Below are 16942 nucleotides of genomic sequence, written 5' to 3' on the forward strand. Positions count from 1 at the left end.
CCAAACAAGAAGAGTGTTTGTTCACATTTTGAATGGAGGTGATGTTGTGGCCCTACTCCCGACAGGTTTTGGGAAAAGTTTAATTTACCAACTGTTAACGATCGTCAGCGAGAAACTGGGGAGGCCAAAGTCTGGCACGGCGATAATTGTGGATGTGTAGATTTCCTTCACATAATCTGCAAAAGTCGTTCACAGCCATCTTCACTCCGGTATTTCGCTCGATGGTTTTGTTTTCGCCGCATACCTGTGAACAGCGGAAGTTCGAGGCGGCAGAGCCGGCGAATAACATGCGTCATAACCAAACGTTATGTGATTGGCTTACAGGTACACCAATGAGTTTAAACTTCAGACAAGCGCCCGCCCACAACAAAGTAAACGCTTGTCAATTATGCCCTTCCAGACTCTGTCTACGAAGCAAAGCGAAGTAGCAGAGTTTGGTATTACCAGGCTAGCATTATTATGGATTATGGAAAGAATCAATGGTTAAAATGTCTTAATGATGGATTCATTTATTTATTTACAAACATGCAGGTTTTCACTTTACAAGATGTTAAATGATGGACTGGAGCCACATGGACTACTTGTGGATTATTGTGGTGTTTTATCAGCTGTTTGGACTCTCATTCTGACAGCACCCATTCACTGCCCAGTACGCCTAGTTGCAAATTAATGAGAGTAAGACGTCAATGATGAAAGATTTTTTTTTGCTGCAAGATGATGTAGTTTCAACACTGCCCAGCATAGAATGATGGGATCATGATCTGCCAAACTCTGAACCCTTGGGTCCCTACCAAATGGAGTTACAAAAATAATGTCTCCCCATCTGCCATTGGTCAGACAAAACAAATAGTCCCACCCCAAACTCACACCATTTGTTGATTCAGAAGTCAGGATGCTCAGTCAGGGAGATCAATGTTTTCAACGCACCATAAAACTGCTGTGTTTACACTTTTCAGGGAAATGAAGTTATGAATTTTTAGAATGTGCATATTAAGCTAGGATAGGAAGTATTTTAACATCAATAAACTACACACATCATTTTTAAGTTGCAATCAAATGATGTTCATGAAGGTTTTTCCACACCAGGGAAGCTGTGTATATCCTCTGCTCGGCATAATAATGCTGAGTTTGCTTTTGATCAGTTGAGCTGGTAACTATACTGACAGTCAGCGCATTGGTAATACAGAATTGATCTGTAAAGATAATACAAAATTATTAAGTGTGTTAATAACACCTATTGCAAATAATGATTCACTGCACATACAATTTGTTAACCAATGTAAAAGCGAATCTATAACTTTCTAGATGAAACAGTATGTTCAGAATGTAAAACATTACTGTTCAAAACTTTGGTGTTTTGATAAGATTTTTGTAATGTTTCTTATGTTCACCAAGTCTGCCTTTACTTTTAGAAAATACAGTAAAACAGTAATATCGTGAAGTATTATTACATTTTTCAGGATTCATTGATAGACAGAACAAGTTAAAAAGAACAGCATTTATTTGAAATCTTTTGTAAAAAAATAAATAAATAAAATAATTTGAAGCATTGTAAATGTATTTACTGTCACTTTTGATCCGTTTAATCCATTCTTCCTGAATATAAATACTTATTTTATTTAAAAATAATATTACTGACCCAAACTTTTGAATGGCGGTACCTATTCTGAATATTTTCTAATTTGTATAGTTTTTAAAAAAAATAATATCTCCTTAAAGAGTGTTATTGCACGAGAACAATAAGATGGATGGATGAGGGAGATGGGATGGGGGATTGAGGAAGAGAAATGCCTGGTAATTATAGTTCTTAAGTCTCGTTATGTTGGTGACAGGCTCCATCATGCCTTGGGGCTCAAAAGATCAATGGCTGGGACCTGACTCTAATGCTAACGAACTTCAGATCGTTAAATGTATGGGTGCAGAACACAGGAATTAATTATACCGTTTATAGCTTCAATTTATCAGCTCAAGGAGATGTTTCTGATAGTTCGAACTCCTCAAGACACTTGGCCTGGGGGGTCCTAAGTCAGTAGATCCAATTTGGACCCATGACAAGGACTGCATTGAATTCTCGGCCCAGTAGAGCAACACTTTAGGAAGAATCTTAAAGTTAATGCGGATTCTGCAGTGTTTAGGGCCTCTTGGTGGGAAATGTGATTCAAAATCAGGTCTCATGTTAATCATAAAATGCTACCTCATATAAAGAATTCGTTGGCACGTAAAAAGGCCTTATAACCGGTGTAGCACGTATGAATACAAAACAACCTCTGACAGTCAGAAACAATATTATCAGCTCAGAGAGACTAACACAGTTCCCTGTTGCTCAGCGAGCATAAACTGGAAACACGATGACAAGGAAAAGCATAGTTTGTCACAAGCTTTATTTGTTTGTTCTTTGTCTCTTCCGTCAAAGGCTGTTGAAGAATTACTCTCAATTACACAAGTAAAAAATACTGTAGATACAGTAAAACTGGTTAATGACACATGTTTTTGCTGCTTTGATTTTGATACATATTTAAGATTCAGTAGGCTAAAAATTGAATATGGTAAAATAATTAACGTACATTTAAATTTACATTTACATTTACATTTAGTAATTTAGCAGATGCTTTTATCCAAAGTGACTTACAAATGAGGACATTAGAAGCAATCAAAACCAACAAAAGCGCGACAACATGCAAGTGCTATTACAAGTCTTGGTTAGCCTAACGCAGTACACACAAAAAGGTTTTTATTTTTTTATTTTTTTATGAATGTAGTGAAGCTTAATACTGTAAAATACTTGAATTGTAGTAAAACTGGATTGTGGTAAAATATGTGAAGCCAGAATATGGTAAAAATACAAAGGACTTAGAAAAGTGGAAATATGATAAAATACTTCAGTTGTTATCGTTAAATAGGAATGTGATATGTGGTGAAACTTGTATTGTAAAATATTCAGATGTGGCAAAGCTGAAATTTGTTAAAATACTTGAGATGTGGTGAAGCTGGAATATGGTAAAATACTGAAAGTAGAAAAGCTGACATGGTAAAATGCTTGAATAAGTATTGATTGATGTAGTGATGTGGAAATATGGTAAAATACTTGATGTTGTAAAGCCAAATATAGCAAAGTACTTAGGATGTAGTAAATCTGGAATATGGTAAAATAGTTGAGATGTAGTAAAGCTGGAATATAGTAAAATACTTAAGATGTGGTAGATCTGGAATATGGCAAAATAGTGCATATGTGGCAAAGCTTGATTATGGTAAATTACTTCCTTTGTGGTAAAGCTGGGATATGGTAAAATAATTAAGATGTAAAGCTGGAATATGGTAAAATACATCAGACGTGGCTAAGCTGGAATATGGTAAAATAAAGCCAAATAGTTGAGATGTGGTAAAACTGAAATTTGGTCAAATTCTTGAGATGCGGTAAAGCTGGAATGCGGTAAAGCTTGAATTTGGTAAAATACTGAAAGTATATAAAAGCTGACATATGGTAACATGCTTAAGATGTAATATGGTACATGAATGGAAAAATCTTGACATATATTAAAGCTGAAATATGGTAAAGTACTTGATGTATTAAAGCTGAAGTGGTGTAAAATGCTTGATTTAGTAGAGCTGGAATTTGATAAAATGTTTCGGAAGAAATGCAGCAGAAATGACCTGACCTGAACTCTTATTTCTCAGCATTACACTGGACACGCAGTGACAAGGGAAAAAACACATAGGTCAGTTTGTTCTGATCTTTATTCGCTTGTTTACTGTCACGTCCATCAAAGGCTGCTGATTAATTGGACTCAGTTGCATAAGTTTAGCCTTGACGTTCCATTACAGCCATGTTCAGCCCACTCACTTCCACCTGTCTCTATTACTTTCTCCCGTGATACAGTTTCTGTCATCGCCGCTGATGTGTGGAAACAATATTGATCCACAGCCGGGGAGGCGGCGGCCCGTACAGCGACTTTATTGCTTTCTATTAATGATGCGTTTCATGGCCGATGGTACAAGCTCTCTCGATGTGAACAAAGACCCAGGGCAAGCAAGACTGTCACGGGGATTTGTGCTGTACATATCGCATATGTTTTATTCAGTCGGGGGATGGGAGCAATTCAGAATAAATTAAAGTTAATGTATTTTGCAGAAGTGCCACGGACTCCCGTGGTGATGCGGCGGCTTGGTGCAAAAGGTTTTCTCATCTCGGACATTGCAGAGTTTCAACTAAATGGCAATTCACTGCGATCGAAAACCAATCTTAGTCAAGGGCTAATGTGCTTGTCTTGCACTAGGTTCTGTCTTAATAATCTTCCTGAGAAGAGGGTCTGTAACAAAGTTTTGGGTTAAGCTCCAGGCATGACTGTCTTAACAACCCCCTCCTCCCCCTCCCCCCCCCCACTTTTTTTTTTTTGAAAGAAGGCTAACCAAGGCTGCATTTTTTAATCAAAATAGAGTTAAACAGCAATATTGTGTGATTGTTATTACAATTTAAAATAACTATTTTACTTCTATGATGCAAAGCTGAATTTTCTGCATCATTACTTCAGTCTTCAATGTCACATGATCCTTCAAAAATCATTCTAGTATGCTGATTTGATGCTCAAGAAAAGTTATCAAGTAAAAAATCTTGTGCTGCTTAGTGTTTTTTGTGGAAACTGTGATAAACTGCAATTGATTAGAAAAAAGACATTAATACTTGCTTTTTATTCAGCAAGTATTCATTAAATTGACCAAAAGTGACAATATTTATTTATTTTTTAAAATAAATGCTGTACTTTTGACCTTTCCATTCATATCAAAGACTCCTGAAAATAAATAAATAAATAAATAAATCATGGTTTCCATGATTTCCAAAAAAAAACATTACAACAATTTTCAACAATGATCCACCAACTAAGGCCCGTACACTATAGAGATTAGCAAATGAAAGATAATATACTTTATACAAAATTTATATATAATCACTAGTGAATGAAAATAAATATAGGCCTAATCAACCGAGGATACAAATGTAATACTAAATAATTTATCTCAACAAACTAGACAGTTTCCAAGGAAACATGATGGGTTTGATTATTCATTCAGGTCAACAGGTCAACTTGAGCACCAAATAAGCAATAAATGTTTGCACCACACATTTTCTTCCATAAATGTTAAAAACTAGTTTTTCAAAGCTAGTTTTCATCTTGACTTTTCTATGGGTTGCTCCCAGTAGTAAAGAAATACAATTACAAAATGCCACTTCTGTACAAACATTGAGGTTCAAGAGTCACACAACTCTGATAATTGAAAGTTTGGATGTAGCCTGAGTCTCAGCTCTCCAACTAGCCTGAGCTCCGAGCCAGTCAGGATTGTGAAAGCTGACATTTGAGATTTCTGTCTGAATCAATGATCAGAGATTACTTACACCACTGCGGTCTCTTGAGAGATGCACCGTGTTCAACATGACCGTATTGTTTTCGAGAAATGCTAAGTACTCTTAGCGAGACATTTGAAAATGGATTTAACCAAGTCTTTGTGTGTGTGTAATGAGTTCAGACTCATTAGATAATCAAGGAAAAAGGCAAAATAACAGCTCTTAAATTTAGCTACAGTGCCATGGCCATATGATTACATTCGCTAAAAGTGTGCTGTTATCGTCTGTCTCGCAGGGAATCCGAGTTGGCTGTCTAAATGTGTGAGGAGAGCTGCAGGGTTGGCTGGTTCAGGACAAGACTGTTTCTCTTCTGCTCTTAATCTGTTTAGGGAAAACTGTCTGACTGTTTAGGCCACAACAAGATTTCGCTAGAGAAAGCGAAAAATGTCACAGTTTACCAGCAGGTAAGATACATTAGATCCAGTAAAAATGGAATATTATAGATCAGGGCTGGACTGGTAATCGGGCATACCGGGCATTTTCCCGGTGGGCAGACGCACTGACGGGGCCGACAGAATTTTTTATTTTTTTTGCCAAGGACCATCACGCAGGGACCACGATCAGCCAGTGTCCCATTGGTTTGTCTCCTGTATTGACAGCGTAAACCACCCAATCACAATGCGCTATAGACGGAGCCATAAGTGTTTTGCTCCGCCTATATAAAGAACGCTTCACCCCAACTTCTTCCTCGTCGGCTTTTCCCACATTTTCACAGCAGCTTTATCAAGAACAGGCTTGCTCTGTGGTGAGTGATGCGGTGTACAGAGTCAGGCAGGAGGAGGAGAGGAGAGCAGTTGAATCGGTAAAGTGCTTGATAAGGACTCGCAACGGAGGCAGGCATCTATCCTGTGTGCGCGCTCCATTAGTGCAGAATATGCAAACACTTTTTAATAAAATGTAAATTCGTCCACCACGATTTTTTGGCCAAGTCGTATCAAGTGTGTTCATACAGGTTTCCACGGGCCAATGCGAATAAATCTAGATTTAAATTCGAAAAGACAGGATATTGTCAGACCTGACATTTTTTTATTATCCAAAACAACTAGATGCAATGATACATATCTACACTACCAGTCAAAAGTTATTGAACAGTAAGATTTTGAATGTTTTTTTAAAGAATTATCATCTGCTCACCAAGCCTGCATTTATTTTATCCAAAATACAGCAAAAGTATTTGTGAAATATTTTTACTATTTAAAATAACTGCTTGCTATTTGAATATATTTTAAAATATAATTTATTCCTGTGATCAAAGATGAATTTTCAGCATCATTCCTCCAGTCTTCAGTGTCACATGATCCTTCAGAAATCATTCTAATATGCTGATTTGCTGCTCAATAAATATTTATTATTATTAATGGATTCTTTGATGAATAGAAAGATCCAAAGATGGAATGTTCCTGTGGCTCAGTGGTAGAGCATTGCATTAGCAGCGCAAAAGGTCGTGGGTTCAATTCCCAGGGAACACACATACCGATAATAAAAAAATAAAATGTGTAGCTTTGGATAAAAGTGTCTGCTAAATGTAAATGTAAAGATAAGCATTTATCTGAAATAAAAAAAGCTTTTGTAACATTATACAATACACCATTCAAAAGATTGGTGTCAGTATAATTTTTATTTTGTTTTTTGGGAAAGAAATTATGGAAATTAATACTTTTATTTAGCAAGGATGCTTTAAATTGATCAAAAATGGTGATAAAGACATTTATAATGTTACAAAATATTTTTATTTCAGATAAATGCTGTTTCTATTCATCAAAGAAACCTGAAAAAAAAATTATACTCGGCTGTTTTCAACATAATAATAATAAATGTATTTTGAGCAGCAAATCAGAATATTTGAATGATTTCTGAACGATCATGTGACTGGAGTAATGATGCTGAAAATTTAAAAAAAAAAAAAAGGAAAAATCTTACTGTTCAAAAACTTTTGAATGATAGTGTATATCATATATCGTATATCATATATATATATTGTGGTAGGCCACCAGGAACAAAAAAACGCCAGGGCCGATTTTTTGTCCCAGTCCAGCCCTGTTATAGATGCAGTAAAGCCACAATATGGTAAAATAATTCAGATGTGTAGCCTACCTGTGTGAAAAAGAAGCGCGCTTAGATGTGCACTTGTAGTGTATTTCAAATCTTAAAAGTAGCCTATATTAAAAAAGACTGTACTTAGTAAGGGTACACTTTCATAACTGTTTCTTAACTCACTTCAGTATACTTTTAAAGTCCATATTTTAAATAATTATTTTTTAATAATATTGCCATGCTTTACTGAAAAACGTGCAGACTTGCGTACTAAATTTTACTTATTTGTTATTTGATATTATATTAGAATTTAATATATTTTAAATGATATTTTAATAATTACAAATGTGTATTTACAAATATATTTAAATACATGGCATACAAGCTCCATTAGATATTGCATAAAAGTATATTTTACAATAAATGCTAACTATACTTAAAAAAATACAGATGTACTTTTAACTGAAAGTAGCTAATTGCATTTAATATAAATTTAAACTATAATACATCACAATTAAATTAAGTGTCCGAAAACATTACATTCAGTTTGCACTTAAGTATATTACTTCCATATTAAGTTAAAAGTATGCTAATGTGTACGTCTTTTTCACAAATGTAGTAAAGCTAGAATTTTGTAAAACACTTTGTAGTAAAGGACAGAAGTTGTACAGTTGACTTATAATAATAATAATAATAATAATAATAATAATACTTTTTAAAAGGACAGTTTTCACAAATATTCTTTTTAAAAGATAGTATTGCTTGTTGAAATGGTTGAGTTGTTTTCAGTTCAGTGTGCCTCTAAAAATGTGCTGCATAAGTGAATGAGGATATGGTTTGGTGCCAGAATGTAAAATGGTTGAACTGTAGCCTTAATATGGACGGCAATAACCTCGTCCGTACAGTTAGAAACAGCCCTGTAAAATGCTCAATCACACAAATCAACACATTTTCAAGACCCAAGTGATTGACTGTTTCAAAGTGCTTAGCCACCTAAAATTCATGCCAGTAATTACATTTCATGAACATAAAGTTTGTGAGACGGCCAAGAGCAGTTTAAAGAATATTGCAATATTGGTTTATGCATCTAAAGCTGTTAAAAAATGTTGCAGGAAAGGTGCAAGACTGTAATTTATGTTGAACATGTTTACTGCCGTGCAAAGGCAAAAGACCTTAACTTCGATTTCGGTTGAAAATCAGTTATTGATATTTTTGGTACATTCAAGACATCCTTTATCATGTGCATAAGTACACTCTAAAAAAATTGTGCTAAATAGCACTAAAAGTGGTTCTTTGACTCGTAATCATAGGGGAACCACTTTTAGTAGGGCTGGGTAAAAAAATATCGATATCTCGATATTAATCGATTCTCATTTTTACAGAACGATATCGATTCTTAAATCCCAAGAATCGATTATTCTAGCCTGTTTTCAGTTAATGTACGGAACATTGAAGGGCACCTCCCATCCAATGTGGTGAGCGTGATTTCACCAAGTACAACATGTTCCTGGATCAACATCTTTGTTGATCCTGGAACGTCATTCCAATCAACCAATCAGAATTGAGGGATAACTTTTCAGGAAATATAAGTTTTAGGCTTATGATCAGGGTTAGGTGCTTCTACACCCTTGTTAATCAGCTATCATTTCTCACTGATTTTAGGAATAAATTATGGGTAGGGTTAGGTTTAGGGGTAGAGATTGGGTTAAGTCTATATTTTTGGACAATAATGTTGATCCAGGATCAACAAAAGATGTTGATCCAGGAACATGTCTTACTTGGCAAAATCACGGCGACAATGTACCGCAATAAGCATTGTGCTTTGGTACTTTTAATATGAAACAAAGTCTCAGATTTCAAATTATGTCCATTGTATTGCAGTATTCAATCAATAAATGCCGTTTTGGCGCTGTTTAATGTGGAGTGACAGATTGCTGTAGCGCCTCAGTTGAACAGACACGGCAGCGCGAGGCGCACGTAAACTGATCATCTCCTCCACATTAATACCAGTTTCAACACGAAATAAACATGACTAAACATCCGAAGGTAAGTTAAAAGTAATAGTACAACTTTACAATCCGTATCCTGTCTCATGTAATCGCTCAATCAGTGTTTCAGTCGCGCAAAGACGCCAATATAACAGCTGCAAACAATGTCATGTAACGTCACATTTACCTCAGAAAAACATACTTGGTGACCATAAACTGTATAGAGAGGGGCATTTTGCTAAATATATGCACCATATAGCACATTCATTATAAATGTTACTGTTCTTCAACGTTTAATTAATGTTTGAATAAATCCATCAAGTTATGACAGCCACCATTATGTTTATATAGCCTATGTATATTAAAAAAAAAAAAAATCGAAGTAGAAATATTATTATGTAACTGTAACTTTATTATTTTAAAAACTTCATTAAGTGTAAATCGGTCAATTTTAACCTTCAATATTATAGTAAGCAATATTATAAGTGAGACATTTACAGCATGTGGGGGCAGGTCACCAGGACTGGAATTAAGAACCGCTGCTACAGGAGGAGTCCCAGTGCCGTTGAGATGTCCTCGCTCTCCTCTGTGATTAACTGTCCATCCAAAGTGAGCACAATGTGGCCATACTGCATGAGATGACCCTCCCTACAGCCTTTAAGCTTCATCTTAGGTGTTGGGATGGTCTAGTCTGAGAATGGCCCTGGGGGAGAGGGGATAAAAGCGTTAACCATCTTCTCATGTTTATTTGCAAGGCAAGCCTAAAATTAATTTTGACTACTGTCATGCAGCTGCTCAAATACTTTTGGCCATGAACTGAAAAAGATCAAAATTTTCTCGTCAATTTGATAGCACAGTTTGCGTAGACCAACAAACAAAAAACTAATGTTTGCATTGAAATCATCTGAATAACAAAATGTTCAATAAGTGTAGTGCTTTGATTAGATTGTGTTTAACACACTGTAGTCAACTGTTCATGGCTCACCTCAACTTCAAACCGCAACCCCGGGCCCTCCTTGAACAAAGCAGGCAAGAACAGAATAGCTGCTTCCAACTTTATGCCTTTAAACAAAATAACGTTATTAGTTTGACATAACATGGTGGATGCTTTTAGACTTCTTTTATTTAACATCCATTACTGTGTGTAATACAGATAAATGCAGGAAAGAAGAAAGGTATGATCTCAGGCAGAGTGGTAGGGTGTCAGTCAGTGGTACAATGAAAATCTAAGCAGTAATGATTTAATTACCTTTTTTCAGTCAGCCATCTTCACAGTCATCAATCATGCACCTGAATTTCTCCTTCAGGGGACTCCACGAAACTTGAAGGACTCGGGGTGTCATTACAGAGAGCTGTGTGAGAATTTGTTGGTCCACATCAACATCGGCGTGGTCTCACAGATCCAAAAGCAGTTTATGTTAAAGTGCCCCTATTATGGATTTTTAAAAATGACCTTTCATGCAGTGTGTAACACAGCTCTAAGTGAATGAAAACATCCTACAAAGTTTTAAATCTGAAAGTGCACCGTGTATAAAGTTATTGTCTCTCAAAAGAAAGCGTCGACTCTGAATCATTGAAACCAGTTGTTTTTAAAACGAATCTTAAGCCGTTTCATGTTGACGTCAACATGAAACATTAGCATATTGCCCGCCCACTTGTTGCCACTAGGTGCTGCTTTTGGAGCGTTAAAAATAGCTGTTTCCCCGGTAACGGCTGTACACAAAGCAGCACTGCACTCTGCTTTAAATGAAATCGACCAATCTGACCAATCACCTCAGATTAGCATCACGCAAAGGAGGGGTTTGGAAAAATGAATCGTTGAGCGAATAATTTGGGAGTGGTTGAGCAAATAAGGTAAAAATAAATGCATATTATAAGAAAATAAAAGTATTTTTTGACCTTGCATGCATGTCATCCTGTTGTTGGGGACTCCCAAAACCAAAATATGAACCTTTCATAACCCATAATAGGGGCACTTTAAGAGGAAGGCAAAGGAGGAAAGACATGTATTAAAATATAGTCATGACTAATTAATTAAGGAGGCAATTAGCACACTACTGTACTGAGCATTTTGGCCAGTATGAAACACAAGAACTCAGAGACAGTTAGTCAGAGTATAACTCTGTGCTATATTTGGACACAAAATTTGTCCGATAGCATTTTATCAGCGCCATCCTTTCTTTGAGGAGCTCTACGTTTGGTCTAAGCTTCTCTGTTTCCTCCTTCATTACACACAGATGTTCCCTGATGCTTTGTTAATTTTCTCCAGCATCAACCTACTGGGGTAGTTAAATTGTTAAAAATGGGGGCTGTCAATAAAATGTAAAAAAAAAAAAAAAAAGTCTTTAGAAAATCTTTAGTCGAGGGTAGCCCTACTAGAAAGAGTCCAGACTTCTAATTATTATTAGGCAAATAACAAATATTAATGATCAAAAAGTTATGCATGACAATCAATAATCTTAAATATGGAAATGTGGCTTACCCATATCTGTTATGTGTCCTAAAATGTTAACAAGAGCTCTTTTCATCCAATCTGACAATGTACTGATGATTTTATACTCAAACACATTTCTTTTTATTTCTGTTTATTCAGTTATTCCAGCATCTGTAACAACATTAAGCCCTAAACACACTGCACGATTTCGGCTGTCCCAGACGAAAGATTGGCATCATGAAACAATCGTGGCGAATCAGAAAGAGGAATAATTTACTCAGAAATGTAATCCCAAACCCATAAAACTCACTTTTGATGAACACAAAACACATTCTTAAAAAAGCACCCACAAAAACTTGTTAAAAGTAGCTTATGTAAGTCATGTGTCATATCTTGTGAGGTGACAAAATCACTTAAAAAAATGAACTCACTCAATATATTAAGTTTGAGTATACTGAAAAGAGTTATTTCAAATGAATATTCAAAAATAACACTCAAACCCAGTAAATCGACACATCAAAATAACTCACATCACCCTACATACAAATGCAAATAAAGTTAGACATACATATACTGTAAACAAAACTCAATATGTATTAAAAAAAAAAAAAAAAAACTGGGAAATGATACAGTTGACATTTTGTGACCCTACAAGCAAACATGCAGTTAACATTTGCTATATAGTATATATCGCTTTATGTATGTATACTGACATATGTCCAACTTTATATAAAGTGCTGGCCAATAATATATTTACTTTTTGTGACGAGATAAAGAAATCAGGCAGATGCGATTTTCTATGTCGTGTATATTGCTTTACATGAGTGTACTGTATGATTGCAAATAATAGCTGTGCAAAAATTCATTTTACATTAGCTAATATTTCTGTAATTACATAAAGAATCATGAACAATAAACAACAGATATACTGTTTATTGCTTTATATCTAATACTTCATTTAAGGATATGCCTTATATTAAAAGTGAAATGAACAAAAGCAGGCAGCTTCTCTAGTCTAAACTGCCGTACAAAGGCAAAAGACCTTAACTCGCTAGAGTCTGAAACTGAGAAAAATTACTTTAAAGCTGTGTATTTTTCCAGCCAAATTAATTATAGGTAGGACACTGGAAATTTGGCAATTAGATATTTTAGTAATGAAAATTATCTACATTGAAAAAATTGTGAGCTCAAACTTGATTTTTACCCCTATTTTGAATTTACTGTTCTCTGCCTTTGCATTGTCTGCAAAACATGAGAAGTCACACCAAGGCAAAAGACAGTAACTTCCACGTTATTAATATTTGGTTGCTGATCACCATTTACAAAATCATTACAGTAACACCTAAAATAAAATATAAATAAAATATTATAACCATCATGATTTTTCTAAAAATCTGCTTTAAAATAATTCAAAATGTATTGTGAAAGATTCTTTGTAAATACATTTAAATATATATATATATCAGGATATCACAAAAAATGACAAATAATGAAAATGTTTTTCAATTGGAGTGTCCCATCTATGCTTTTAAAGACCCATTTATCTTATTTCGGAAAAATAATGGAAACTAACCACTCAGGTTTTTTAACCACTCAGACTTCTTTGGAGCAGTCCCAGATTTTAAGCGATTGAAAGTTTTATGAACCCTTGCTAGTCATGCACATTTCTGTACCCATCATTCTCTGCAGAGACCCAAACTGTTACCTAATTGAAACTGTGCTATTTTTCCAGTAATCCCAACCGCAAATCCCAATTACGTTTACTCATGATCAGCACTGATTCTCATCCTCTTATCTCTTTGAACAGGTTTGCCTGATCAAACCCAAACCATGGGAATCACCCTCTGTGATTAACCAGACCTAAAGAGAGAAATATAATCCAAAAAAAGCAGATAAGATGCTAAATGACCACTGAGACTCATGAAGAATAAGGAATTAAGAAGAGGAGATGAATGGAGCACACAGCAAGACAGAGCGTGAGTGAAGGTCGATCTTATTGTTCTTCCCCCTGTGGCAAACATTGTGACTAATAACGATGAGTAGCCGTATCTGGGTTGCATTGCTCTTTCTGTTCGTGTGCTCAGAGCTCGGGGGAAGCAGTGCTCGTCTAAAAAGATGGAAGAGTGAGGAAACTGTGAGGAAAGAAAGTCAGGTGGAGCGTCTAGACATGGAGAAAAGGCAAAGTGAGATGCCATTTGCCAACACTGCAGGAACACCAAGTTTGGCAAAGAAAAATGAGGATAATTTGATGATTTCACCAAAAAGAAACAAAAACAAAATGGAGTCTTTAACAGGACTGCATCATGCACAGATTGAAGAAACTGCAAAATCGGAATTTGAAATCAGAGTGACTCCAGTTTCGCTGTCTGGCGCAAGTGTGAACACAGAGTCTACTCCACATAATATGAATAATTATTATCCCAAATCCAAAGTCCATATTGCTGAAATCACAAAGACAATGGTATCAACTCCTACCCCGGACTCCAAAATATCTAGAAAATCTCAAGATCATTTTGTTCCCACTAAACTAACTCCTGCAGTAGAGGAAACTAAAACTGACAGATCCACTCTGGATGGCCCGTCAGATGCCAGAGTGGTCCTTCTGAAGCCTCCGTCTGGGATAAATAGCAGCAGACAGGAAGTGCAAACTATAATGATGGGCAACCAGGAGTCAGACAGCAGTGGTGATTTCCACAGGACCTTTACTGGACCAAATCTGGATGAGATGCCTTCACAATCTCGCAGCCGAAGAAGCTGGATCTGGAACCAGTTTTTTGTGATTGAGGAATATAGTGGACCAGAACCGGTGCTGATTGGACGGGTAAGGTGTACATTTGTGTAATTCATTGTTTATGCTTTGCATGCTAATTTAAAACGACCAACTTCATTTTGAGTTTGCAACTCATTTTACTTCTGTAAGCCAATGTATTGAGTGAAACAAGGTATTCAAGATGAAAAATAAAATGGATTGGTTATATAATATGAAAAAATGTCTTTTCAGAAAAGCTTTTGGTAGAAATTGTGATAGGAAGAGTTACAAATGCATATTCTTTGGAATAATGTGCATTGACAAATTGTTCACAATAAGACCAGGAAATTGTTGTCTTTAAAGGAGTGTAAAACTGAAAAATGATAATTCTGCCATTTACTGACTCATTCATGTCATTCCAAGCCTGACTGACTCTTATGTCTTTTGTGGAACACAAAAGAAGATATTTTGAAAAATGTTTTCATTGTTCATACACAGTCAGTGTCTTCAAAGAAAATGTCTTTTATGTGAGCAAAAAAAGAAATGCAAGATGAAAGAAATGCATATGCACTACTGGTCAAAAGTTTGGTATAATTAAGATTTTTTTATACATTTTTGAAAGAAGTCTCACCAAGGCTGCATTTATTTGATCAAAAATACAGTAAAAACTGTAACATTGTTACAATTTAAAAATAACTGTTTCCTATTTGGATATATTTGAAAATTTTATTTATTACATTGTGATTTTCAGCATCATTACTCCAGTCTTCAGTGTCACATGATCCTTCAGAAATCAGTCTAATATGCTGATTTGTTGCTTGATTATTATCAGTTATAATTAGTGTTTTATTATTTAAAAAAGTGTTCTTATTACTATCAATGTTGAAAACAGTGTTTGCTTTTTGTGGAAATCATGAAAAAAATTTTTTTCAGGATTCTTTAAAAATGTTTATGGGCAGCAAATCAGCATATTAGAATGATTTCTGAAGGATCATGTGACACTGAAGACTGGAGTAATAATGCTGAAAATTCAGCTTTGCATCACAGGAATAAATAACATTAAAATACAGTACATTAAAATAGAAAACCATTATTTTAAATTCTAATAAGATTTCACAATATATACTGTATATATTTTTTTATTTGATTAAATTTTTTTTATCAAATAAATGCAGACTTGGTGAGCATAAGAGACTCTCCAAAACATTTAAAAAATCCTTTTTTGTCCAAGATTTTGGTTACAGAATGTTTATCCCTTTAAGGTTATATTGAATTTTTTTTTTTAAAGTTTTAAGATTGTAAACAAGCCTACACTCTCCTTGTTGCTAAGAGGGTTGCTTACAAGGTCCATTTGGAAGTTTCTTTTATAAATACATCAAGCCTATTGCATTACCTCTGAGTTTATTAAACGTGGGACTTGGACAGTAATTATTAGATGTTGCCAGAAAAAAAACGTAAACGCAATTACATGCTCACTGGTCACATTTAGAAACACATGCACAGACAAAGGCATGCACTAAAAAACCCAGATGCTCGTACACACTCTGCGGTAATGAGCTGCACTGGATGGATCGCATTAGCTGCAATTCACACTGAGTAAGTTTGCCAGCTGCTTATACAGAACACAAGGCTTTAAAGAGTCTGGCACTAAACCAACACGAGATCCAGAGAGCGCACCTCATAAATGTTGCATCCGCTTCTCTGCCTGTCACTGTGCTGACACTGTATCCGAGTAAATGTTTATCCAATGGGCCAGGACATGCTGTTGTCAGTGTTGTTGTTCATCACGACGTGCCGTTTACCTGTGCGCGATCCAGAGAATTGCATTGTGAATCAGTTATGGCTGAATGGAGGGCAACCATCTCGGAGACAAAGCTGAACTTGACCGTTGCGGTGCTGCGAGGCGAAACTCGAGGCCAGACACAAGCAATGACATTGATGTATGAACTGGGAACTTTCCTATTGGATTTGTAGTAAAGCTATTGAATCTGTGGGTTGTTTAACAAGACAAATAGGCTAGGTTAGATGTTGCAGTGCAGGTTGATACCTTATGAAATAAAAAATGAGTCTACTCTATTTCTGTTAACTTTGAGGTTAATCTGTAAGCAAGCATACTTTTAAACATTAACAAAATGAATGTAGCAGATTTATAGTTTTCATGCATTTTTTTTGTCCAGTAAAATGCCTTCTAGAAATGCTCTCTACCAATTGCAATTGACTAGCAGTAGTAGTGAATCACAGTAACTCCAGTTTTGTTGTCTGACACAAGTGTGAATACAGATTTACTTCACATTTTTTGAACAAGTATTATGGCAAAAATCACGAAGACAATAGTACCG

General features: G+C 35.5%; 1 protein-coding gene across 5 annotated transcripts in view; it reads left to right on the forward strand.

Annotated features, from left to right (window-relative positions):
- The window catches only part of LOC131532386 (cadherin-11), a 104912-nt gene that overhangs the window by 15796 nt on the left and 72174 nt on the right, over window positions 1-16942 (forward strand). For 2 of the 5 annotated variants that reach the window (XM_058763989.1, XM_058763988.1), the window contains exons 2-3: window positions 5634-5802; window positions 13662-14675. In XM_058763989.1, the coding sequence (XP_058619972.1) occupies window positions 13890-14675 (786 nt within the window). In that variant the 5' untranslated portion in view covers window positions 5634-5802; window positions 13662-13889. The remainder of the gene's footprint in view (window positions 1-5633; window positions 5803-13661; window positions 14676-16942) is intronic. The other 3 variants (XM_058763987.1, XM_058763986.1, XM_058763990.1) reach the window with 2 other exon arrangements.

The sequence above is a fragment of the Onychostoma macrolepis genome, chromosome 23, assembly GCF_012432095.1.
Source record: "Onychostoma macrolepis isolate SWU-2019 chromosome 23, ASM1243209v1, whole genome shotgun sequence".
Classification (NCBI taxonomy): Eukaryota; Metazoa; Chordata; class Actinopteri; order Cypriniformes; family Cyprinidae; genus Onychostoma; species Onychostoma macrolepis.